Source organism: Condylura cristata, unplaced genomic scaffold, assembly GCF_000260355.1.
Source record: "Condylura cristata isolate star-nosed mole 26May11 unplaced genomic scaffold, ConCri1.0 scaffold00014, whole genome shotgun sequence".
Classification (NCBI taxonomy): domain Eukaryota; kingdom Metazoa; phylum Chordata; class Mammalia; order Eulipotyphla; family Talpidae; genus Condylura; species Condylura cristata.
This window is the reverse complement of record NW_004567115.1, coordinates 18,760,482-18,782,317: the sequence shown is the minus strand read 5'-3', so window position 1 is coordinate 18,782,317 and position 21,836 is coordinate 18,760,482. Positions and strand designations below refer to the sequence as shown.

The 21,836-nt window shown below is 31.5% G+C and overlaps 1 protein-coding gene across 4 annotated transcripts in view; it reads right to left on the bottom strand.

Moving 5' to 3' along the window:
* WRN (Werner syndrome, RecQ helicase-like) overlaps positions 1 to 21,836 on the bottom strand; it is a 102,941-nt gene that overhangs the window by 6,410 nt on the left and 74,695 nt on the right. For 3 of the 4 annotated variants that reach the window (XM_012724736.1, XM_012724738.1, XM_012724739.1), the window contains 8 exons: positions 21,708 to 21,780; positions 20,871 to 20,947; positions 16,146 to 16,221; positions 15,817 to 15,929; positions 13,874 to 13,988; positions 9,179 to 9,310; positions 6,713 to 6,875; positions 465 to 688 (listed from right to left, as the gene is read on the bottom strand). In XM_012724736.1, coding sequence (XP_012580190.1) covers positions 465 to 688; positions 6,713 to 6,875; positions 9,179 to 9,310; positions 13,874 to 13,988; positions 15,817 to 15,929; positions 16,146 to 16,221; positions 20,871 to 20,947; positions 21,708 to 21,780 — 973 coding nt within the window. The remainder of the gene's footprint in view (positions 1 to 464; positions 689 to 6,712; positions 6,876 to 9,178; positions 9,311 to 13,873; positions 13,989 to 15,816; positions 15,930 to 16,145; positions 16,222 to 20,870; positions 20,948 to 21,707; positions 21,781 to 21,836) is intronic. The other variant, XM_012724737.1, reaches the window with a different exon arrangement.

Sequence of the window (21,836 nt, the reverse complement as noted above, 5' to 3'; positions counted from 1 at the left end):
GTATGTATAAATAAATAAATCTTTAAAAGAAATTTACTGGATCCTAAGCAATAAATTGACCTTCTGAGATACTTAACAGGAACAGAGTATGATGAATAATACTAATAAGACATTTTTAGGGTATTTATAATAAATTTGTTTTTATTTTCATTAACCACATGAACTTCCATATGCCAATATTAACTATACCTAGGAAAGAATTTCCAAGCTGTATAGTTAATACAATGCAGAATTAAAATCTAAGCTGACATTCCACACAAGAAACTTAACAGGTATATAGTATATAGTATATACCAACTACCCATTTTATTTTAAAAAATGACTTTGTCAAATCAGATTTATGAACAGCAAAGGAAATTATAGCAGATAGATTCTTTAAAGTGCTCATGTCAGAATTTATAACAGGTTTAAAATATAGTATTCTAATATAAACTAACACTATATGAAAAAATTCATCATCATACAATTAACACCTTGGTATCAGCATCTATTTCTTCCTTGCTTCTCTTAGAACATGAACAGCTTTCTTCAGAGTTGACGAGGCATCTCTTTTTTTTTGAATCACAAGAAGGTTGACATAACAGTCTATTGTGAAAATCTTTTCCCAGCATCTCAATTGTCATGTGGATAAGGTATGTGTCAATGTTTTGGGGAACAAACATTCTAATTAGCTTCATTTTGTGTATATCTGTGAAAATATTAAAACAAAAAATAAGAGTTTAAATAAATTACACAGGACATTTTAGGAAACCTGTAAGTTGGGTATGGTAATATTTAATTGAAAAGGAGAAAGACTGACAAAACGTTTGCCTCTTTCAAATCCCCCTAATTCTAGAATGGAATAAAAATGTGTTCCTCTCATTCCTGCTAACCTGTATTTCCTGACTCAAAGTCCCAAAGTCAGATAACTGCTATACACTATCCTTAAATTACTTATCTTACTGTTTTTTTGGCTGTCCTGAGAATTAGAACCACATTATAGAATTACTCCTACAGGAATTAAGTATGCCACAAATTCCAAATATCAATGACAAGTCAAATTTTCGAATAACGTCAAAGAAAAGTTAATCATAATTGTAAATAAGATGCTAATAAACAGGACCTTTTCAATGATTCTTATAGATTAACAGACAACATTTTAAAAAAATAATATATATATATATATTTTTTAACATCATTTTGTCTCTTTTTCCATCTCATTTCACCAATTCACCTGTGTGCCATCACCATAGTCCAATGCACTTCCCCTCCACCCCCCATTTTTTATTCCATTCCCCACTCCACCCCGTAAAATGTCTCTGGTATATAGTTGTTCATTATTATTGTTATTTTCTCCCTGGTCCTTTATATTCCTGCTATGAGTGAAACCATCCACTATTTTTCCTTTTCTTTCTGACTTATTTCACTAAGCATGATCCCTTCCAGCTCCATCCATGTAAGATAACACTTATTTTAAATGCATATTAACTAAATGAGTTATCTGGGAAAGATATATCTTATTTTCAGAATCAAGTAATTTTTAATCTTTTCTATCTCAACAGATCTGACTCAGACTGTCAGTCTCTTCCCATCTACAAACTATGTGGTATCCTTGAAACCATTATTCATGTTTCAAACCTTCTTTGCAACATCATATTCATCTGTAATGCTTTAAAGAACTGTAAAATCAAGCAACTTAGAAATTATTCACAAAACTTCATGTAACTTATAAATCTGTTAATAAACATTTCTGACACAAATTCATATTAGCAATCAAGTATTTTTAAATACCAACTTGAATTCAAGTTTAAATTTTACTTTCGTCCAAAGATCTGACCTTGCTACTTCAGGATATCCCCAAAATAGTGTAGTTTTTTGTTTTTTGTTTTTTAAGGTCATGAAGATAAGGTTATATAGCTAACTGAAAATCTGACTATTAAGTATGTACTCTTTTTCTAATTATGAAAATGCATAACTGATGTCAATCAAGATGTTGAAAAGACCAACTTACCTCTAATGTGAAAAAAATCATCAATATTACCATCACACCTTAACAAAACTAAAATCTTATTTAACCACTGACATTATATCATCTTAATATACTGAAATTCCACCAAGTTTATTACTTTATTATTTTTATGCCTGAGAAGTCATCTTTTGTATATGTCTATTAGAATTTACTTTCAGTTCTCTTTCATTTGTCTTTCTTTGAAAATAAAAATGTTTTCATGAACATTATACTACAAGTATCTTTCCATTTTTCCTAGGTACTTAGAAATGGATTGCTAGCTCAATGGCTATACAAATTTTATATTTTGAGGTATACTGCCAAGCTAGCTCTGACTTATACAAATACAACCAACCACATATAGTGACTGAGTACTCAAGACAAGACTTGTGTAACTAAGAAGCTGAGTTCTTAATTTTAAGTATTTTAAATTTAGTACTTTTTTATGTAGTTAGAAGTACACTGAAACAAACTGGACATCTTAATTCACTTTATTCACCTTTAAATTTTATGAAAGCTAAATACAAATTAAGTATTTCAGGTTAAAATTTAGCATTCAAAAAAAAAAAAAAATTTAGCATTCAGAGGCCCTCCCTGGTGGCGCAGCGGGTTGAAGCACTGCACTGAGAAGCTAAAGCCACTTCCGCATGAGTTTGATTCCCACCTGCCCCGGAGGCGACTACATGGCGCGGCAGACCTCTCCTGACCCGCCCGCTGCTCCCCTCAGCAGTGTACTTCGTCCATCTGCCTGTTCTGCTCCCCACTCTGTCTCTGGTGAATCCTCTCACCCTCCTCATCTCTGGCCTGCACCCCAGTTCTGTACGAATAAATAAATAAATCTTAAAAAAAAAAAAATTAGCATTCAGAATTCAGATGTTATAAATAAGATATATCTGATTCCAAAGACTTAGTACAAATACAAAAAAAAAGTATATAAAATATCCCATTAACTATTGTTATAGTTATTAATGTGGAAATGATATTTGAAATATATTGGACTAATTAAATTATGTAGTTAATTAGCTATTTACCTTTACTTTTTTAATGTCGGTACTAGAAAATTTTAAATTACTCATGTGACTCACATTCCATCTGCCCTAAAAACCATACAAATTATCCCATACACTAGCCAACAAGTGTTATATTCATTTTCTTCTGTATTTTTCAGCTGTATAAACAAACAATACATGCTTAATTTCATTATACTGTAAATGTAGTATTTATAAACCAAATTTTTATGTAAAATCCACACACTCTTGATCACAGTTATGGGCTAAACTATTTTAAAGACAAAGTGAGATGTTTTATTCCATTTGACTCAATTTATTTCTAACTTGAGATGTATAAATATTCCCTCTCATTTAAAACCATTATGAATAAATAAATGTAGTTATTATACTGTAATAAGAATGTAATGTGTAGATATAATTAGAAATTTCATATATTAGCTTGTACATTTTCTTAAGTACCCTTTATATTTTTAGCTTCAAGAAATACAATATACAAATACAAATTAGTGGCATTTAATTTTAAGATATATCTCTTATTCTGCTCTAACTTTCCAAACAAGTGCTAAAAATAGCTATTGGAAAATGAAATAATGAATACTGGCTACACTTCTTCACTATTCTAGAAGAGATCATATTACCTTTACTTTTGTGGCAAGTCCCTTGGAAGCCGCCTTTAATTTTCCAGTTATATGCACATAAAGAATGGGAGAATGAAATCATTTAAAATATTACCTAGGCACCTCATTAAATGTCTTGCTTAATTTATTATTAAGGATAGCTAGAATTAACTCCATAAAAGAAACTTAAATTTAAAGAACAAAAAGGTACAAATTCCTTTAAATGTTAAGTGTTAAAAGGACAAAATCTACTTAGTAAAGAAAATAGCATGTGAAAACTGGACATGTGATTTCTTAATTCACAAATACTTTCCTTAAAGGTAAAAGAATTATTACATAAAACAGAAAATTACTCAATTCAGGGTCCTGCAAATTAATTGCCAATTGCCTTGTACATGAAAATACTTATAGTTACAGTTCAATAACAAAATATCTAAATCGTTAATAATAGCATGTATATCTTCACTTCTTATGATTTAAAGCTCAATAACATTTTCTGCAATAAGAAAACAAGTAATGTTTTATCAAGGAAAAACAAAAATTCAAAAGTAAAATTTTACATCAAGAAATGATTATTAAACAATAAATGTACAATCAAAAGAAATGAAATTTAGAGCTTATGTTTTCACAATCCTCTAAACTTTTTCAAGTTTTGTTTGGAAGTAAGCAACAATTAATATACACATGCATATTATATGTACAACCTATATATAGTATATTAACAGAAAAATGGGAAACTTTTTAAAGTATGTTCAAAAGTGTCCTCTACTGTTCAAAATTTCAATTAACATTTATTTCTGAATAAGAATGTATGTGCTGTATGTATTCGGTGTATGGTGATAAGACAAATGCTTTAACCAAAGTTTCAGTGACTATTAATTTCAACTGTTTTTCTCATCTCCCTGGTAATTGCTAAACCAGGCTGTGCAAGTAAAGAGAAATTTTCTTTACATATATTTTGCTTAACTGTAATATTTCTTAATTTAAAAAGCTATCAGTAATTAAATTTACTAAACTAAGAAAGTAAAAAGCACTACACATGATAGAAAACCTTTAAAGATATAGATATACAAAAATATTAACCTGAATATAATGAAGTATATTATTTTAATCATCAACTAGAGGCTTACAAACCCAAGTCCTATGTCAGAATTAGAAATTGCGTATTTCATTCTTTTAAAATCTTGGCAGTATGGCCCTCCCTGGTGGCGCAGCGGGTTAAAGCACAGCACTGAGAAGTTAAAGCCACTTCCACATGAGTTCGATCCCCGCTTGCCCCAGAGGTGACCACATGGCGCGGCAGACCTCTCCTGGCCCGCCCACTGCTCCCCTCAGCAGTGTACTTCGTCGATCTGCCTGTTCTGCTCCCCACTGTCTCTGGTGAAGCCTCTCGCCAGTTCTGTATGCACAAATAAATGAATCTTTAAAAAAAAAATCTTGGTAGTACAACTTCCACATGGTTTAGAAAAAGAAAAACTTGCCATTCATTAGACATGATATTAAAAAAATTTTGTGACTATAAGCCTTAGGAACAGGATAGGAGTAGGAAGTAAAAATATTCTAATTTTCAGTTTCCTTTCCAAGTCTAAAATTCTGTAACTTTACAACTATAGTTGACCTTGAACAACATGGATTTGTAATGTGCAGGTTCATTTATATGTGGATATTTTTCTGTCCTCTGGTTCTGCACTCAGAGGATTCAAAAAAACTGCAGATGCTATCACTCACAGGTTCCCCCCTTCATAACCCCTCCCCTATATAATCCAAGGGGAGTTTTACATGATCTAAAAAAAAATTAGCAGTATTTCTAATGTACCTCATCATTACCTTTGTAAAAAGTGAATAACAAATTGGATTAAAAAGCTATAGAACAAGAAAGGACTTAAGCCAAGGTTCTTCTACAAAGCCACATAATGAAATTCTTCCTCAAGGGGGCTTACAGAACTTGATCTATCCCTTCGTCATGAGAATGACTGACATCACTGACTCTTGATTAGAAAGGCTACTTAGCAGTGCTAATTACAATAGCCAAGCTATAGAAACAACCTAAGTATCTAAATACAGGTGGGTGGATCAGGTAAAGATCCAGTTTTACAGTGGAGGGAAGGAAATACACTGGACTATGGTGATGGAACATGGGTGATTTGGTGATGAGAAGCCCATGATTACAACTGAGATGAAAAAAAAAAATGCACAAAATGATGTAAAAATAAACTATTAATTTAAAAAATAAAATAAAAAATAAGCACTTAAATCTCAACTATCAAGAAAGAAATTCTTACCATTTGTGACATACATGTATATTAAATGAAATAAGTCATTTATGGTGGCTGCAGAGATTATGTTAAATAAAGTAAATCGGGAGAAAGACAAATCCTGAATAGTGTCACTTATAAACAGATAAAACCAAATTAAGAACCAACCTCAAAAGTTGACTATAGAACTGAAGTTACCAAAATGGAAGAGATAAGAATAAGGCAGGGAGGGTAGACAATGGACATGGTGGTGGACTCTGGGTGTCTTATGGAGGGTGCTTATGGTAACAACACCTGGAGGGTACTTATAGTAACAATACCTGGAGGGTGCTTATAGTAACAACATTTGGAGGATGCTTATGGTAACAATACCTGGTATTCTTAAACTTCTAATACACAAATAATAGTGTAAACTAATGTTGCCTCAAACACACACACAAAACATGTAAAAATACATATTATATATAAAGTATATATTAGATATATTACAGCTATATTTAATTGAAATCAATGACAAGTAATAAAAAGATTTAGTGATAAACTAAAAGACTGAATATGGAGGGAAAAGGTGTTTTTTTCATTCAATAAGGTAGTACTAGGAAAGAAAAAAGTACATTATATGAGGAGAGGTGTGGTAGTTGTAATCTGAAGATGAAAACAAGATTATTACAGGCTTAGACTTGCTGTTTCTAAAATGACCAAAAAATAACAAAAGTTAGATTTTCATAGCAGCATAAAGAATTAATGCTGTTAAAATGAAAAATATTAGTGGGTTGCTTGTTTACTTCATCTGAGTTCAACAACTCAAGTCATTAACATTGTAGACTAGGTCATGGTTATCACCTGAGTTAATGGGAGGGTTTCGGATAACATCAGCAATAATCTTCTGAACCTCTAGAGTCAGGCCTGCCCGCTCCGTATCGACGGGGTAGCCAGCTTTCACCGCTTGGGATAAGTGCATGCCAACTGCTGTAAGAGGCAGGATTCTATGCTCAGCTATGTTCTTCTAGAGAAACAACAGCAAAACAACCAGTAAGTTTTACAAGTTTCCACTATATTGAAAATAAAATGTAAAAAATCTTCAAGTGTAAATTTATTGAGAAATAAACAATGAATTAAATCTTGGCTTAAAATTCCTATTTTTAACTCTTTGAAACTACCCACATTAAACTTCACAGGTTCTACTTTTTATAGTTATTATAATGAATTAAACAAAATCATCCAGGTTTAGATAAGAAATCAAGCCTTATCTGTTATTATTCACTTTCAAACCTACTAGGTAGCAGTGTAGAAATTTTCTAAGTCTAATGACTTACATGCTTTTGAAAATATAGAATAGTGTAATTCAATATTCTAAGAAAACACACAATACTTTAGCTAGATGAATTTCCAAGAAGACAAATCCTAAATAGCTTGAGGATAATGTAAGTCTCCAGTACATTCTATAAAAAATTCTTGAGAAGAATTTAGAAGGTGTTTTCAATTGGGTCTAGTCATAAGATAACAAACCACAACTTAGCAAGGGCTTTCATCATTTTCCTAATATAGAACTTAAAATGAATTATGTCAAATTTAGGACAGTAGCATGAATTTACGTGGCTTTGTAAACAAATGCAATGCCAAATCTATTTAAGATATGAATTAAGTAAAACATTTTTAAACTCTCAGAAAGTTTAGTCATTAAGCTTTTGTTGCATGATACTCTATTTTAATACATTTGGAAAGGGTGAATATGGATTGTATTTGTAAGAATTTTGACACTTGTACAATATGGAATATTTACAGCAATATTTTCACTCTCCAAAGATAAGTTGTAAATTACTTTCATTAAATAGCTACCCTTTTTCTACTAAACATTGTGTACTAAGTGTGTATGTCAGAGTTACTTGATACCAAGCATCAAATTACATAAAACTAATTGTATTATTGCTCCTGATTAATTGGTCTGTAGGTATGCTTAATTTGTGGTTAACTGGCAAGACCCTCTCAGACTCCTGGGAGGCACATATAAAAACACCACCATATTACAAAATAAAATATAACCAAATGATAGCAAAAGACATAAATGAAGATATACTACTCTTTTATACTTAACCATGTATCTCTAATAACATACATCAAATCTTCTATCCTAGCTACACCAGAATGCATTTTAATCAGAAAACTAGAAAGTTACACTACACAGATAATCAAATTACACATACACAAGCATAAGAGACTAACTTGAAATTTAAATAAGAGACTATTTAAATATTTAAATAAGACTATTACTATTTAAATAAGAAGATTAACTTGAAATATCTATGTAGCAAGTAATTTGTTTCAAAAATAGTAAAATGGAATTAAAATGGAATTATTTGCCTTCTTGTGTGGCTCTAGGATTTTAAATTAAGGAATTTGTCTAATTAGAACATCTACTAAATGATTATGAAAGTCTATTTTTATTTATAATAGGCCTTAGCCACAATTAGAAGTGTGTTAAACAGTCTACTAAATAAAGACACAAAGATTAAGAAAAGCAGGCACTAGACCCAATAATTTGTTTCAAGTCAATTTAATGTCACAGAGGACAGGCATTCAAATTAGTGAAATTTAGCTGAAAGTATCATTCTGTCCCTAGTCCATTAAGATATAATCTACATTTTATACATGAAAAAAATCTTCAACAGCTTAAGAATTTATACCAGACAATGAAGACACATTAAATGTGACCAATTATCATGGCAGATTTTTTCCAAAGAGAATTAGGTATGGTTTAAAAAAATAGAATATTACTACTAATAAAGCAAGTTTGTATTTTTAAATGTATTTGTGGCTTCTTGACTATTCTGAGCCATTCTCTTCATTTTTATATACATAAACAAGGGTATATGAATATAAAAGCATGACTATATACACAGGCATGTTCATGTTTTTAATGCCGCTCTGCAATCTTCCTTTTTTAACTTAGTAGTGTCTTGGAAATTATTCCTTAGCAGTATATATACTAATAGTTTTAAACCATTAATTCCATTTTTTAAAAGCTCTAAAATACAGTCAAATGTAATATCCCTAAGGTATCAATATGTTTACCAGTAACTGTGATATATCATGATCAAGCTTTATCTACTATTTCAACTTAACTTGCAATGATGAGCTGAGCAAAAAAAGAGAATATTCTACAATAAAAATAAATATGAAGTAAAACAATATAAAATATCATAGAATTTAAAGAAATTTATCCCAAGACTCAGCTGTAATAATAGAAAACTGAAAAAACATGTTTAGGTTCAAATTTAATAGTTCCTCTAAATTGAAAGCAACACTTACCAAAGACATTTTCTTCCCTTGGAATAAAGAATATGTAATGGCCATAGAATCTGAAAGTGAGCAGGCTTCATTATTCACCACCAGACTCTTCTTTTGCCATTCCTGAGGTTCTGTGCTTGAAAAGAGGTCTGTCTACAAAATTTTAAATGTAACAAATGATCATTAATATTAATAAAATGATAGATCAAATCAATATGACCATTAGGATTTAAATTTAATTTCTAAAGAATAGTCAGAAATTTTCCTTTTTTCATATTGAGAGATAAAAGAAATTAGTTATTTTTTTAAAGATTTGTTTATTTATGCATACAACAGCTGAGGTACAGGCCAGACATGCAGGAGGTGAGAGTTTTCACCAGAGACAGAGTGGGAAGCAGAACAGACAGATCAACTAAAATACACTGCTAAGGGGAGTAGTGGGCAAGACAGGAGAGATCTGCTGTGCCATGAGGGTCATCTTCCTGGCCTGGACTCAAGTTTGTGCTGCAGGGACACAGCTTCACAGTGCTGTGTCTTAACCCTTAGTATCACCAAGGAGGCCCAAAAGGAAAGAAGTTATTAATATTTTTAGTAACAATATGCCACAAAACTACAAATTCCTAGTCTCCCCTTTAATCAATAAGAGAATAAAAAATAAACTCTAATGTACATTCTACCTCTAAATTAGTTCCCTAGAAGTGAATATTAAATGAATTCATTAAGAATCTTGATATTCAAATGTTGATACCATAGCTGTAAATTTTGCATATATAGTAAAAAATATATAACTATCCATATAGTTAAAAAAAGATACATAGAAACTGTAGCTCTAAACTAAAAGCAGTATCTAAACTCTTAATTATGGTTCCTTCAGAGATGTTTAAAAGAAAAAGTACAGGAGAAGTCGGGAGAATTGAAAAATAAGAATAATAAAGAAATACTGGAGTTTTTTAAAGTATGAACAGTGAAGAATATTGAGAGTTATGATAGAATTATGACATAAGATTCACATATATGAATAGTTTCCCTACAAAAGTCTTTACTTTCTAAAATCTAAGAACCAATACCAAATTAAAGGACTTAAATTCAGCGGAACTTTGTTTGCTATAACCCATGCTAGTCCCTTCCTACCCTAAACAAAAAGTGAATTTGTAGATTAGTTTGAAGATTCCTGGGACAAAAACTGCTTGGACAAACAAAGAAGCCATACCATACCACAAGACCTAGGGTCTCCAGGTTATTTCTATGAACATCCAGATTTTTTTTTATATAACAGTTTATTTTTACATCATTTTGTACTTTTTTTTTTCCCATCTCAATTGTAATCCCTGCGGGTTTCCCATCATCAAGTCACCCGTGTGCCATCACCATAATCCTGTGCACTTCCCTCCCCACCCACCCCCATTTTTGATGAACATCCAGATTTTTGAAGGAAAAATAGTTGCTACTAAATGAAAATGAGTGTTTATATTTGAAGCCTTACCTAACATTGAGAAATAAGGGCCTTAATCTAGGAATGCCTACAATCAAAATCCCAGGACTACAGTATAGTCTCTACTTGGATGAAACAAAGGCATTCTCCAATGCCAAGATCTTGGAAATGTGACCACTGTGAATTATACTCGCAAATCCATAAAGAGTTTAGGATTCATGGAACAAAAATTGTAGTATCTAAGTCTGACTAAAAGGTTAGAAACATCCAAAGTATGCAGCACAGTAATTTAAGAGTAATAATTTCTAGTAAGAGTTAGAATGTGACTCTAATAAGCAAAAAATATAACCAAGTCATATATGTACAAAAGATTATTTGAACAGAAAATGATCAATTAGAGGAAAGATATGAATAGAAAAGGTAGAATGACAAAAGCAGGCAAGGCCTAATCAAGCACTATTTAGATGAGAAGACAGTCTGGCTAACTAGATTTTAATAGTACAATTTCCTTGGTAAATAGTAGATGAAAATGCCTCAGTCTGTCTTTGTTGCTAAGAGATTACTTTAGACATTATCAAAATTTCTCGTTACATACAAAGCTTCCTAAAGTTTCAGACAAATAAGCTTCCTATATCATTCTTCCATTGAAGGGAATACACTAGTTAGAGCAAGTGGTACTTATTAGTTGTTATTTCTCACTATAAATTAATGAATTTGCATTCCCATACTCGTATACTAACATATACACACACATACAACTAAAAACTAAGTTCATAGAGAAGGGTAATGCAAATCTACATTCCAAAACAAGCTACTCTGTGATGACAAGACACATCAGACTTTAAGATTCTAAAGCCAAAGACAACAACCTAGCTTAGACCATGACAGATGCTACATGAGTAGCCAGGTGGGTATTCCCAAAAAATACATATTTGGTCTTCATGCATGTTTTTTAAAAACTACAGTGCACAGCATTCTCAAGCCTTAAAAATAGGAATAGAAACTCATACACCTGGCTCTGTTTTATTTAGGCATAGTATGTTTTCAGAACACCTAATTCCTATTGCTGTATTAGATTAAAATTCTTTTTTGTGTTGATGTGAACTACTCTTCTCCCAAATATTAACTAAAGCCTAATAAAGGTCTGGAAAACATAATTTTGCCTTGAGTCAAAGCATTCAAATTTATAACTAGGAATCATATATATGTCATAGAAAACTGAAGCAGACATTTATTTTTATTTCTCAACAAGTAGTAAAACAGCGAATATAATTTTTTAAAATCTCCAAATGATAGGATATGGAAACAAAAGTGCTTTACCAAGAAAATACAGATATATGTTTTCTCTTATTTCCATGTATAATGTTATAGAACATAATAGTAAATAACCTTATTTAAAACTTGCCAATATTTCTCATCCAGAGCGTACTCTTTTTTAACTGTTTTAAATTATTACTCATTTTATGATTACAGCATGCTTTTGTAATCTACTTTTTATGTGCAGTTAAAAAAGTAGCCTATCTCTTTTTAGACTTTTCTAAATAGTTGCCAATATGAATTAATCTTTGGAGAAGGGTGAGGATTTCTGAAATACCAAAATATTCATAAAACAGTTCAATAAAATGACTTTAACATAATTTTCCTAAATAGACATTTTAATAGGTTTAATACCCACATGCACTCACATTTACAGCTCTTGATTTATATTATGACAGTATTTAATTTTATTTTGAAATTTTGAGGGATATACTAAAAGCTTAACAAAAGTAGTGCTTATCAAACTAGCTTAATGAATATTTGAGCTTATTAATAACACGTCTTTAATAAATGGTTTCAGTCTACATATCAGTGCAAGCAAAATTCCTAACCACTTAAATTAAAAGTCATTTACCCTATTCAGAAGGTCAGAAAGGTTGCATACCAATCCTTTGGACCATTTACTTACTATCTTCTATTTTTCTCTCTGGAAGAGAATAATTCCCTATTATTAAGTAATATCACTAATCCACAAAAGAAGATATTGCCAAACGGCAATAATGGCCAGAGAAGATAACATTTTAATAATCACTTGAGAGTTTGGTATGACTTGGTAAAATGTTAATTTCATCTTCAAAACATCCAAAGTGAAATATAAAAAATATTCACATAATGTCTTATATTAGAGAATGAAAAGAAAAATTTTGTTTGCTAAGAATATTCTATGTCAAAAGAGGGAAGTGCTATATACATAAAGCAGAAAAGTTTCCTACTAATAGACATAATCAGGCTTAATAACATCACCCTACTTTTAACTCTTCGCAACTTTTATATACATCCCATATCTTTTATCTAATTTATCTGTTGTTTCCTCCATAGGGGGAATGGACGTATCATTTACATTGTGTAGGTGAAGAAATGGTGACCCAAATAAATTAACATGGTCAGATGTTATGGATAAAGCACTATAGAATCAAAATTCCAATTCCCTCAGTGACTCCAAATCCAGCAGCTTTCCCCACCAACTCACGTTGCCGACCTTTTGGTGCTGCAATACACAGAACAGTAGAGTATGCATGTGGCTTTAAAAAAAAAGTAAACCCAATAATCCTTATGGAAATGGTCATTTAATGGTCAGGCAAGAAGTAATAAAAAGATAAGAAGAAAATATTACTAAAACCAAAAAGAATAACATGAAATATATTTTACATGAAATTTACAGATATCATGACTTGAAGATTATGGTTCTTAGGTAATATGATAAACATTAAGAAAAACATAATAATTAACAACAGATAGTAGGATAACTCTGCAACTTTAATTTCTATGTACATTTTTAAGTAAAAGAATTTATCAACCTAAAAAAAGGATTTCTTAAGTTTTAAAACACTCAACAAATTAAAAAGATATAATTGGACAGCTACTTTAGTATCCTAAAAATGAGATAATAAATTTGTTTTTATAGTTGATTTACTGAGAAACAATCTGAATTTTTTTTTTTTAATAGAACTGCTATTTAGACCAGAGGTGGATGAGGCAGGGTGAAAGGATTTACCAGAGACAGAGTGGGGAACAGAATAAACCAGTTTACTGAAATACAACAAAGAGCTTCCTGGAACGGGATCAAACACAGATATTAGTGGTGGTAGTGTTGAGACTTAACCCCTAGTCCACCAGGGAAGCCCATGAATTAATTTTCAAAGTGTCCAATAGTAGAAACGAAAATAAAGATAAATAATGTTTTCAAAGGGAATTTTCAAATGGTCAAAATATGTGTCTCAGAGCCTCCGCAAACCACAGTACTTTACCTGAATACTACTCGTTTGACAGAAATATTTGATGACTTCCAACAGAGGGGCCAACATTGTAGCTTTGCCTTCGGAAATACCATCAATCCTTTTAACATTTTCAACCGTAGTGGGTCTAAGGAAGTCAAAAAGCCATTGGAACATTATTACTCCTGCACATGTTCCGCTGATACCCAGCTTCATACTGATGTTAATAAATACATGCTGCTTCAACAACCAAAATCAATATATAACACAGAATCCTGTTTTATAATCTCTTTCTTTACTTTTCATCATTTAAAATGTGTTGTTTTAGCGATATGAATAAAAACACACCTACCACCATCAGCACAACACACAGTACTAAGTAGGAAGCAGGTCAGTATCATAAAGAGGCTATTACCTAATGTTTTACTTCATCACTGATAGTATCATTAATCAGAAAACTATGAGGCTCTGTGGAGAAGTAAAAAGCTGAGTCTTATTCATTTACAAAATACTTACCTATAACAGTAAACCTAACTACTTTAGGTTTTAAGACACTATTTCTTATTTTGTCCATTACCTAAGAGATTGTTAATGTTCTTTTTGAAAATCTGCCAGTTGAATATCCTTTAAGTATCTTCTTGTAATATTAAAGTGTGGTTTTAAAATATTCATGTTGTTAATAAAATATTTATTTTAAGATATAAGCTCAGAGCCTCCCTGGTGGCAAAGGGGTTAAACTCTCATTGCTATTGCCAACTACTGAGTATGAGTTCAATCTCTGGCCAGGAAGCTAACCCATGTGGCTCAGCAGACCTCACCTATCTCTCCTGTTGCCCCCCCCCCCAGCAGTATATTTTGATCTTCCTATTCTGTTCCTCACTCTGTCTCTGGTGAGAGATCATACCCCACACCTCTGGCCTACATCCCAGCATTTGTATACATACATAAATAAAAATAAATCTTTAAAGAAAATTATATAAATTCAATGTAATAACATTAGAATATTCTGGACTAATGTAAAATCTTTCGTAGATAATTTATTGATAGAAATAATCTTTAAAAAGGAGACAAAAGAAAAATACAATTTCCAAATAACTACTCTTTAGAAAGAATTTCTTCTAAAATATTTATTAACCACACAAAAAGGTGAGGAACAAAAGTATTTTCATTCAGAGTTTAAAATCTAGAAGATTAAATAGAACCGTGGGTAAGTGCCATCTGAAAATTTCACTTGAAAGTATTTTATGAATTCCAGAGAGAATTATTTTGGTGATGAGAACATGGAAGACTTCATGGATAAAACAGTACTAAAGGTAAGTACTGAAGAATTTCCTAACAATAGTTTCAGTGAATCAAGGAAACTACAAAACAGAAGCAACACTATTAATTCAATATAAGGAAGTTAAAAAGGGGCCTTTAATCCATTTTAAACAATCTATGTAAGATAAATTATTCAAAATTCTGCAATAGTCTGAAAAATAGGTTTAAGTCAATAAATGAAAAGTCTTGAATGGTAACCTAAGGAAGTTAGGACAATGGGAACAAGAGCGAAGATGGCACAGGAAGACACACGAGGAAGGTCTAAATGAAAAAAAGTTTTTTCTAAAAACCACTTTAAAAGAGTAAAAATGGGAACTTATGTTAGAGGGATGAGAATAATGGTGGTTTTACACATGATTGGGAATAAAAACATAGAATTCAGAAAGACTTTGGTACCCATACAAAATATATGTGTGGAGGGCTGATGAATAACGAGCTAGATTTACATATACACAGGATTTGATTGCTGAAAATGACTGATTTTCATTCATGTAAATGTGAGGGACTAAATCTTCACAGACAAATCACTAGAACAGAATGCAGGCACCTCACAGATGTGACAGCTGAAGCCATACTCCTATTATCATTTAATCTATTTTGCAAATCTATTACATTAGAAGAAAACAAGTAAAAACATACATATAGAAAGTGATTACCTCATTTTTGCCATATCCACCAGTATCTTATTTGTTGCCAGAATAGCTGGAGGAACATCCATTTTATTGGCATGTTTCTGCCTAGCTTCTACCAATTTGCCATATAACATAGTCTGGGGGAAAAAAAAAAAAAAACAAAGACACAACTTTCTATATAAAAATATACTTAAAAAATCTATCCTGTTATTTTAGAGTTGTAGATGTCCATAGAATAAAATAACTCTAGCTCAGACTCTCAGCTAAAGAACAGTTTATAAAATAGTGACAATACAATTCTAAGCATGCATAGAATTGTAATTATTCTCTCATACACTACCTGAAAGTCTCACCTGAGTCTTCTCCTCTTGAGCAGAGATAACAGGTTCAGCAAACTTGTAATATTTTCCTGATGACTGCATCATGATACTAAAACATTGAAAATAAAATAATAGAAGTTTTTCTTTCTCTTAGTTCACTTCTCATTCTGTCCCCTAGCCCCTACCACAAGAATATCTTTCCAAGTCAATAGTAACATTTATCCCTTAAAACGTCAGTAAGGCACACGGGTGATTTGGTGATGGGAAACCCGCGGGGATTACAATCGAGATGGGAAAAAAGAAATGTGCAAAATGATGTAAAAATAAACTTTTGTAATAATTAAATATATATATCAATTTAAAAAAGTCAGTAAGGCAATTTTTGATAGTTTAGATTTTAAATAATTTGGATCAATTATATTCATCATAATGATAAACTTAAAACTATAATTAGGATTCATCACAAAATTGGTATAGTTAAAAACAGCAATTGTTACACCATCCTCTTAATCAAGTGCTATGAAAATTTTGAAAATAGTATTTCACCTATATATAGTGCAGGTAATGTTTTTTGTTTTTTTTTTTTAAATTTATTTATTTATTCATACAGAACTGGGGTACAGGCCAGAGATGCGGAGGGTGAGAGGATTCACCAGAGACAGAGTGGGGAGCAGAACAGGCAGATCGATGAAGTACACTGCTGAGGGGAGCAGCGGGCGGGTCAGGAGAGGTCTGCCGCGCCATGTGGTCACCTCCGGGGCAGGCGGGAATCGAACTCATGCGGAAGCGGCTTTAGATTCTCAGTGCAGTGCTTTAACCCGCTGCGCCACCAGGGAGGGCCGGTAATGTTTTTTTTAACCAAGAGCGATATAACTACAATTCTTGCTGTGATATTATTAATTCTTGGTTCATGAGGAACATTAGCATGGCATTAACCAAATTATTTAGAATTTTCTTCAAAATGAAACAAGAATAAGCCTAGGAGCAATTTTGCTTTTGACGCCTCAAAAAAAAAAGGAATTAAAAATAGCAAAATTAGGCCCTGGTGGCGCAAGGGGTTATAAAGTGCATCACTATAAAGCAATTCATAGCCACTGCAGCACAAGTTCAATTCCCAGCCAGGGAGGTGACCCACATGGTGCAGCAAACCTTTCCTGTCTCACCCACCTTTCTCCTGTCTGCACCCACTGCTCCCTCAGCAGTGTATTTCAGTCAAACCTTTTCTGTTCCCCACTGTGTCTCTGGTGAATCTTCTCAACCCCCACATCTCCAGCCTGTACTCCAGTTCTTGTATACATAAATAGATACTTAAGTAAATATATCAATTATCAAACAACGTTGTATGAAAGGTATAGGGCATAAATTAGATTAAAAATCTAATTTCTATAAGAGGCGTTTCCTATTGATAAATTAATTACAAATAGGAAAAGTTATAAAAATTAAGTTTTATAAAACAGCATATGTAAAAGATGCCAAGTAAAAATAAATTTCTGTTTTTTGCAGAAGAACAAATCTGAAATATAAGAAATACTTATAAATCTCTCTGCTGCAAGAATTCAAAATCTATATAGCATGATATATGATTTCACTTTCACAATTACCAAGTCCTATCAATAAAATAGATATGAAACAGAAAGAAGGTAATTCAGTTCAAAGAATTAGTAAAACTCAAGAAACTTATGAATTTACTTTAAATTATGTAATTATATTCATTCTTATTTTAGTATTTATGGGAATCTTTATAACAATTTAATACATGCAAAATAATAATTTTAATTTTCACAAAGAAAATATTATTATCTATACTGGCAAAAATCTGGACATTATGCCTTTGAAGTAGAAATATATTTGGAAAGCACTTAATAAAAAATTATTCTGTCTGTAAATGCTATTATCAATATACAGATGAAAAGTCTGATTATTACTTAAAGAGGTATGCAGAGATACTGTATGTATCCATAAAGCAAGGAAAGATTGCTTTATATTATTAAAGAAACAAAAAGAATAAAAAAGAGGTATTAGGAATTAAAAATTTGATAATACAAATTAAAATTTCACTACATCAGAGGGAAAATAAAGTCAAGGAACTTTCCTAATGAATAAATAAGACAAGCTTGAAAATGGGAGTAAAGCAAAGTTAGCAATAAGAACACTAAAAACAAAGAAAACAAAAAAATAGGACAAAAAAATTACTATAGGGACACTAAAAAGAAAACCAAAAATACAATTATTAACATCAAGGGCAGTTAAGGTAGTAGTGGCTATAACATCACAGTATGGCTTAGTAGTGTGATATTAAAGTATATGGTATTATCTGTTTTTACATTACATTATCTACTAACATGAACAAAACTTGAAATATTTATGTCAGCATATGCTGAAGGAAAGGAAGTAACAGACAGAGATATGGGAAATAAACTTTAAACAACCATGACAAGACAAAAGCAGAAAATTTCTAAAATTATTAAGTAAAAAAACAGTAATTTAAGGATGTTACTTAGAGATATGGAGACAGATACCAGAGAAACCAGTTGGAAAATTTGAGGGTAACTGCTTTTATAAGACAGAGCACAGTGGATTTGTGAAGGAGGTGAAGTGATGTGTTCAATTCAAAGCCTTTGAACACTGACTTCAAGCTATGTATGCACGTTATTTTAATAAAAATGCAAGTGATTTTTTAAACAGCTATCCACATGCAAGCCTCTCTCCCATTCTAAGCCCACATATGAAAATTAATTTCTGGTTGAATCCACAGTTATCTCAAACTCTCTCGCAATTTTCACCTTTATCCCCTAACCTCCAACCTTTGAAACCTTTCTTCCTTATAGATTGCCCAGGGAAGGGAATGGCAACATTCACTCCCACCAATCAAAGACAGAATCCTAAACATCATTTTCAAGTCCAATTTTCTTAACCCACCTATTTTTTTCAATCACCAAGACTTAAAAATTCCATCTCTTAAGTAAAGAATTCATTATAAATCTATTTCTCTCCAAACCCACTGCCATTTCCCTCATCTAACTACCATTATTTCTCAAAAGTTCACTGCAATAGCTTCCATATTTGTGTCTCTATAACAGACTTTCCTGCTGTCCAATCCACCCCTCCAAGTGAGAGCCATCAATCAGTAAGCACAGGATAGCATGGGTCTGTTTTGGTGGAGCTTATAAGCTAAGAATGTTGTTTTATATTTTTAAATGGTTAAAAAAAATTTAAAAAATATTTCATAGCTTATGAAAATTTTATGAAATTCAAATTTCAGAGTCTGCAAATGTCACAAATAAAATTTTAACAATAAAATTATGTTTAAATGAAGAAATATTTTAGCTTACTGAATGCATATATTGCTTTAAATACTCCTTAAACTTTCCCATATTTCCCATATCTGTCTGGTGGAGCACAGCACTATGAAGCTACCATAGTCACTGTAGCATGAGTTCAATGCCCAGCCAGGGAGTGACTCCCCATATGGTGTGGCAGACCTCTCCTGACCCACCTGCTGCTCCCTTCAGCAGTGTATTTCAGTACATTTCCCTGTTATGCTCCCCACTCTGTTTCTGGTGAATCCTCTCACACCCAGCACTTTTGGCCTGTTCTGTATACATAAATAAATAAATCTTTAAAAATAAATAATTATTCATAAACCTGTGTTTACATAAAAAACAGTAATGACATATCACAGAGCCAAGCAAAAAGAGATTATCTGGTGTAGGAGACTGATTACTATGGTAAACATTTCTGTTAGGTCCACAGTTATTTCCCTAAATGAGGAAACCATTAAAAAAAAAAATGAGTAACAGCTTTACAGCACATTAATTTATTTCACTGGATTTATTTGTAAACATGGTCTATTTAATTTGTGTATCGACACTAAGTTTTTCAAATTCTCCATCTTCAGATCTTCTGTAATTCTGTACATTAATCACACCTTTATTAAGTCACTTGCAAGTCATTTAAGCTTAAGCACAATATGTGCACTCATGACTTTTAGTCTTTACAAACTGTACCATTTTACATTCCCATAGTCTTATTTTTACAAATGAAGTGAGGCCATATATTTAATATACACATAATTAAATGTTTAGATGCTAAGGTCAACAAATAACATGACAACCAGGTCTATTAGATATATGCTCTTAACAAGTTAACTTTTAACACTTCATATGTGTTAAGATGGGTGTGAATATTTTTGTTGCACTGTTTTGTTTTTCTTTTTTTAACTATTATTTTTTTTCCCTCCAATCCTAAAAGAAATAATCAGAGAGCTATAAATCAGAGACATTCTGCAGGGGAGGGGAGAGAGTGAGGGTACAAAACACAAGTGGGAAAAGCACGAAGTACTAAGGTGAATTGGTGGTGGAAATTCTATGGGGACTACACCTGACATAAAATATAAACAAATAAAGAAATTAAATATAAAAAAAATAATAATAAAAAAGATGGGTGTGAATAATGGTAACTAGCTCATAGCTTGTTGTAGAATTAAACCAGATGTTATTACACATAAAATGCTTAACATTTAACACAGACCTGGCAAACAATAATACCCAAAATTGTTAGCTAATAAAGTAGTTATTAAACAATTATTTTGTAGGACTTTTAATAATTTAATATTGAAGGCTCAGGTTTTAACTTAACCTTCCTCCTGTAAATGAACTAGCCCACCAGCTGACAGACTTTTCTTTTTAGGGAAGAAAGAAAAAAAGAAGTGATGATAAAGTAAGTATAGACAATGGAAAATTTGAGTGAATTCTGTACCTTTTTTCTGAACTGTTGCTTCCAGAAGAAAGTTTATCAAATGTATTGTAAGAATACATCTTCTCCAAGTTTGGCTGCTTTTAAACATACAAAGATCCATTTCAAAAAGTTAGGTGTTTAAAAAAAATTTAGCAACGAAGAAAATAAGATACAAATTTTCACAGTAACAATTTTTCTCTGACTAATCAAATCATCAAATATATCAACTGAAAATAAGATTTTGTATCAACCTCTAGGATATAAAGATCATTAGAAATGCAACCAATGTCCTTTTCTCCCTAATCTATAGAGAATACGTAATAGGAAAAAAGCTTTGAGACACAGTGAAAATCAAAGTTACAAAAGTGACTCAATTAAACACTGCATCCTTTTATAAAGCAAAAAAAAGTTCACCAGAAAATTTAATTTGTATTACCCTTTAGCTGCTGACTGTATAACTATTTAATCTGTAAAAGTTTTTAAAGATCCAAGCACAATGCAAGAAAAATATGGTGTGCATGCATATGAACTTTAATGAGAACAGTTAAGAATCAAGCTTATTTTAACTAGAAAGATCAAAATATAAAAACTCTAAGTCAAATATTTATAAACATAGGCTTAAAGGAATCAAGATGAGTTACTTTCTCAAATATTCTTAACTAGACTATTAATCTCACAAATCAATTATTGCATGTTTTATTATGGTCATATCACATCTCTTTCCCAATTTTATTTGGTATATATATATATATCACTCACCTCTTTTATTGGAGGGAAATGAAAATATAAGACTTTAAGAGTAATTGTATCAATAAAGAATGAAATAAAAGCTATTGATACTCTTTAATGAAAACATACCTTATCCTTTGAAGTTAATTTAATTGGTACTTGAATAGAGGAATGTTGAATTCCTGGAGAAACAGTTTTAGAACTGAAAAATAATGAAATTAAGTTATAGAGGAATGTTGAATTCCTGGAGAAACAGTT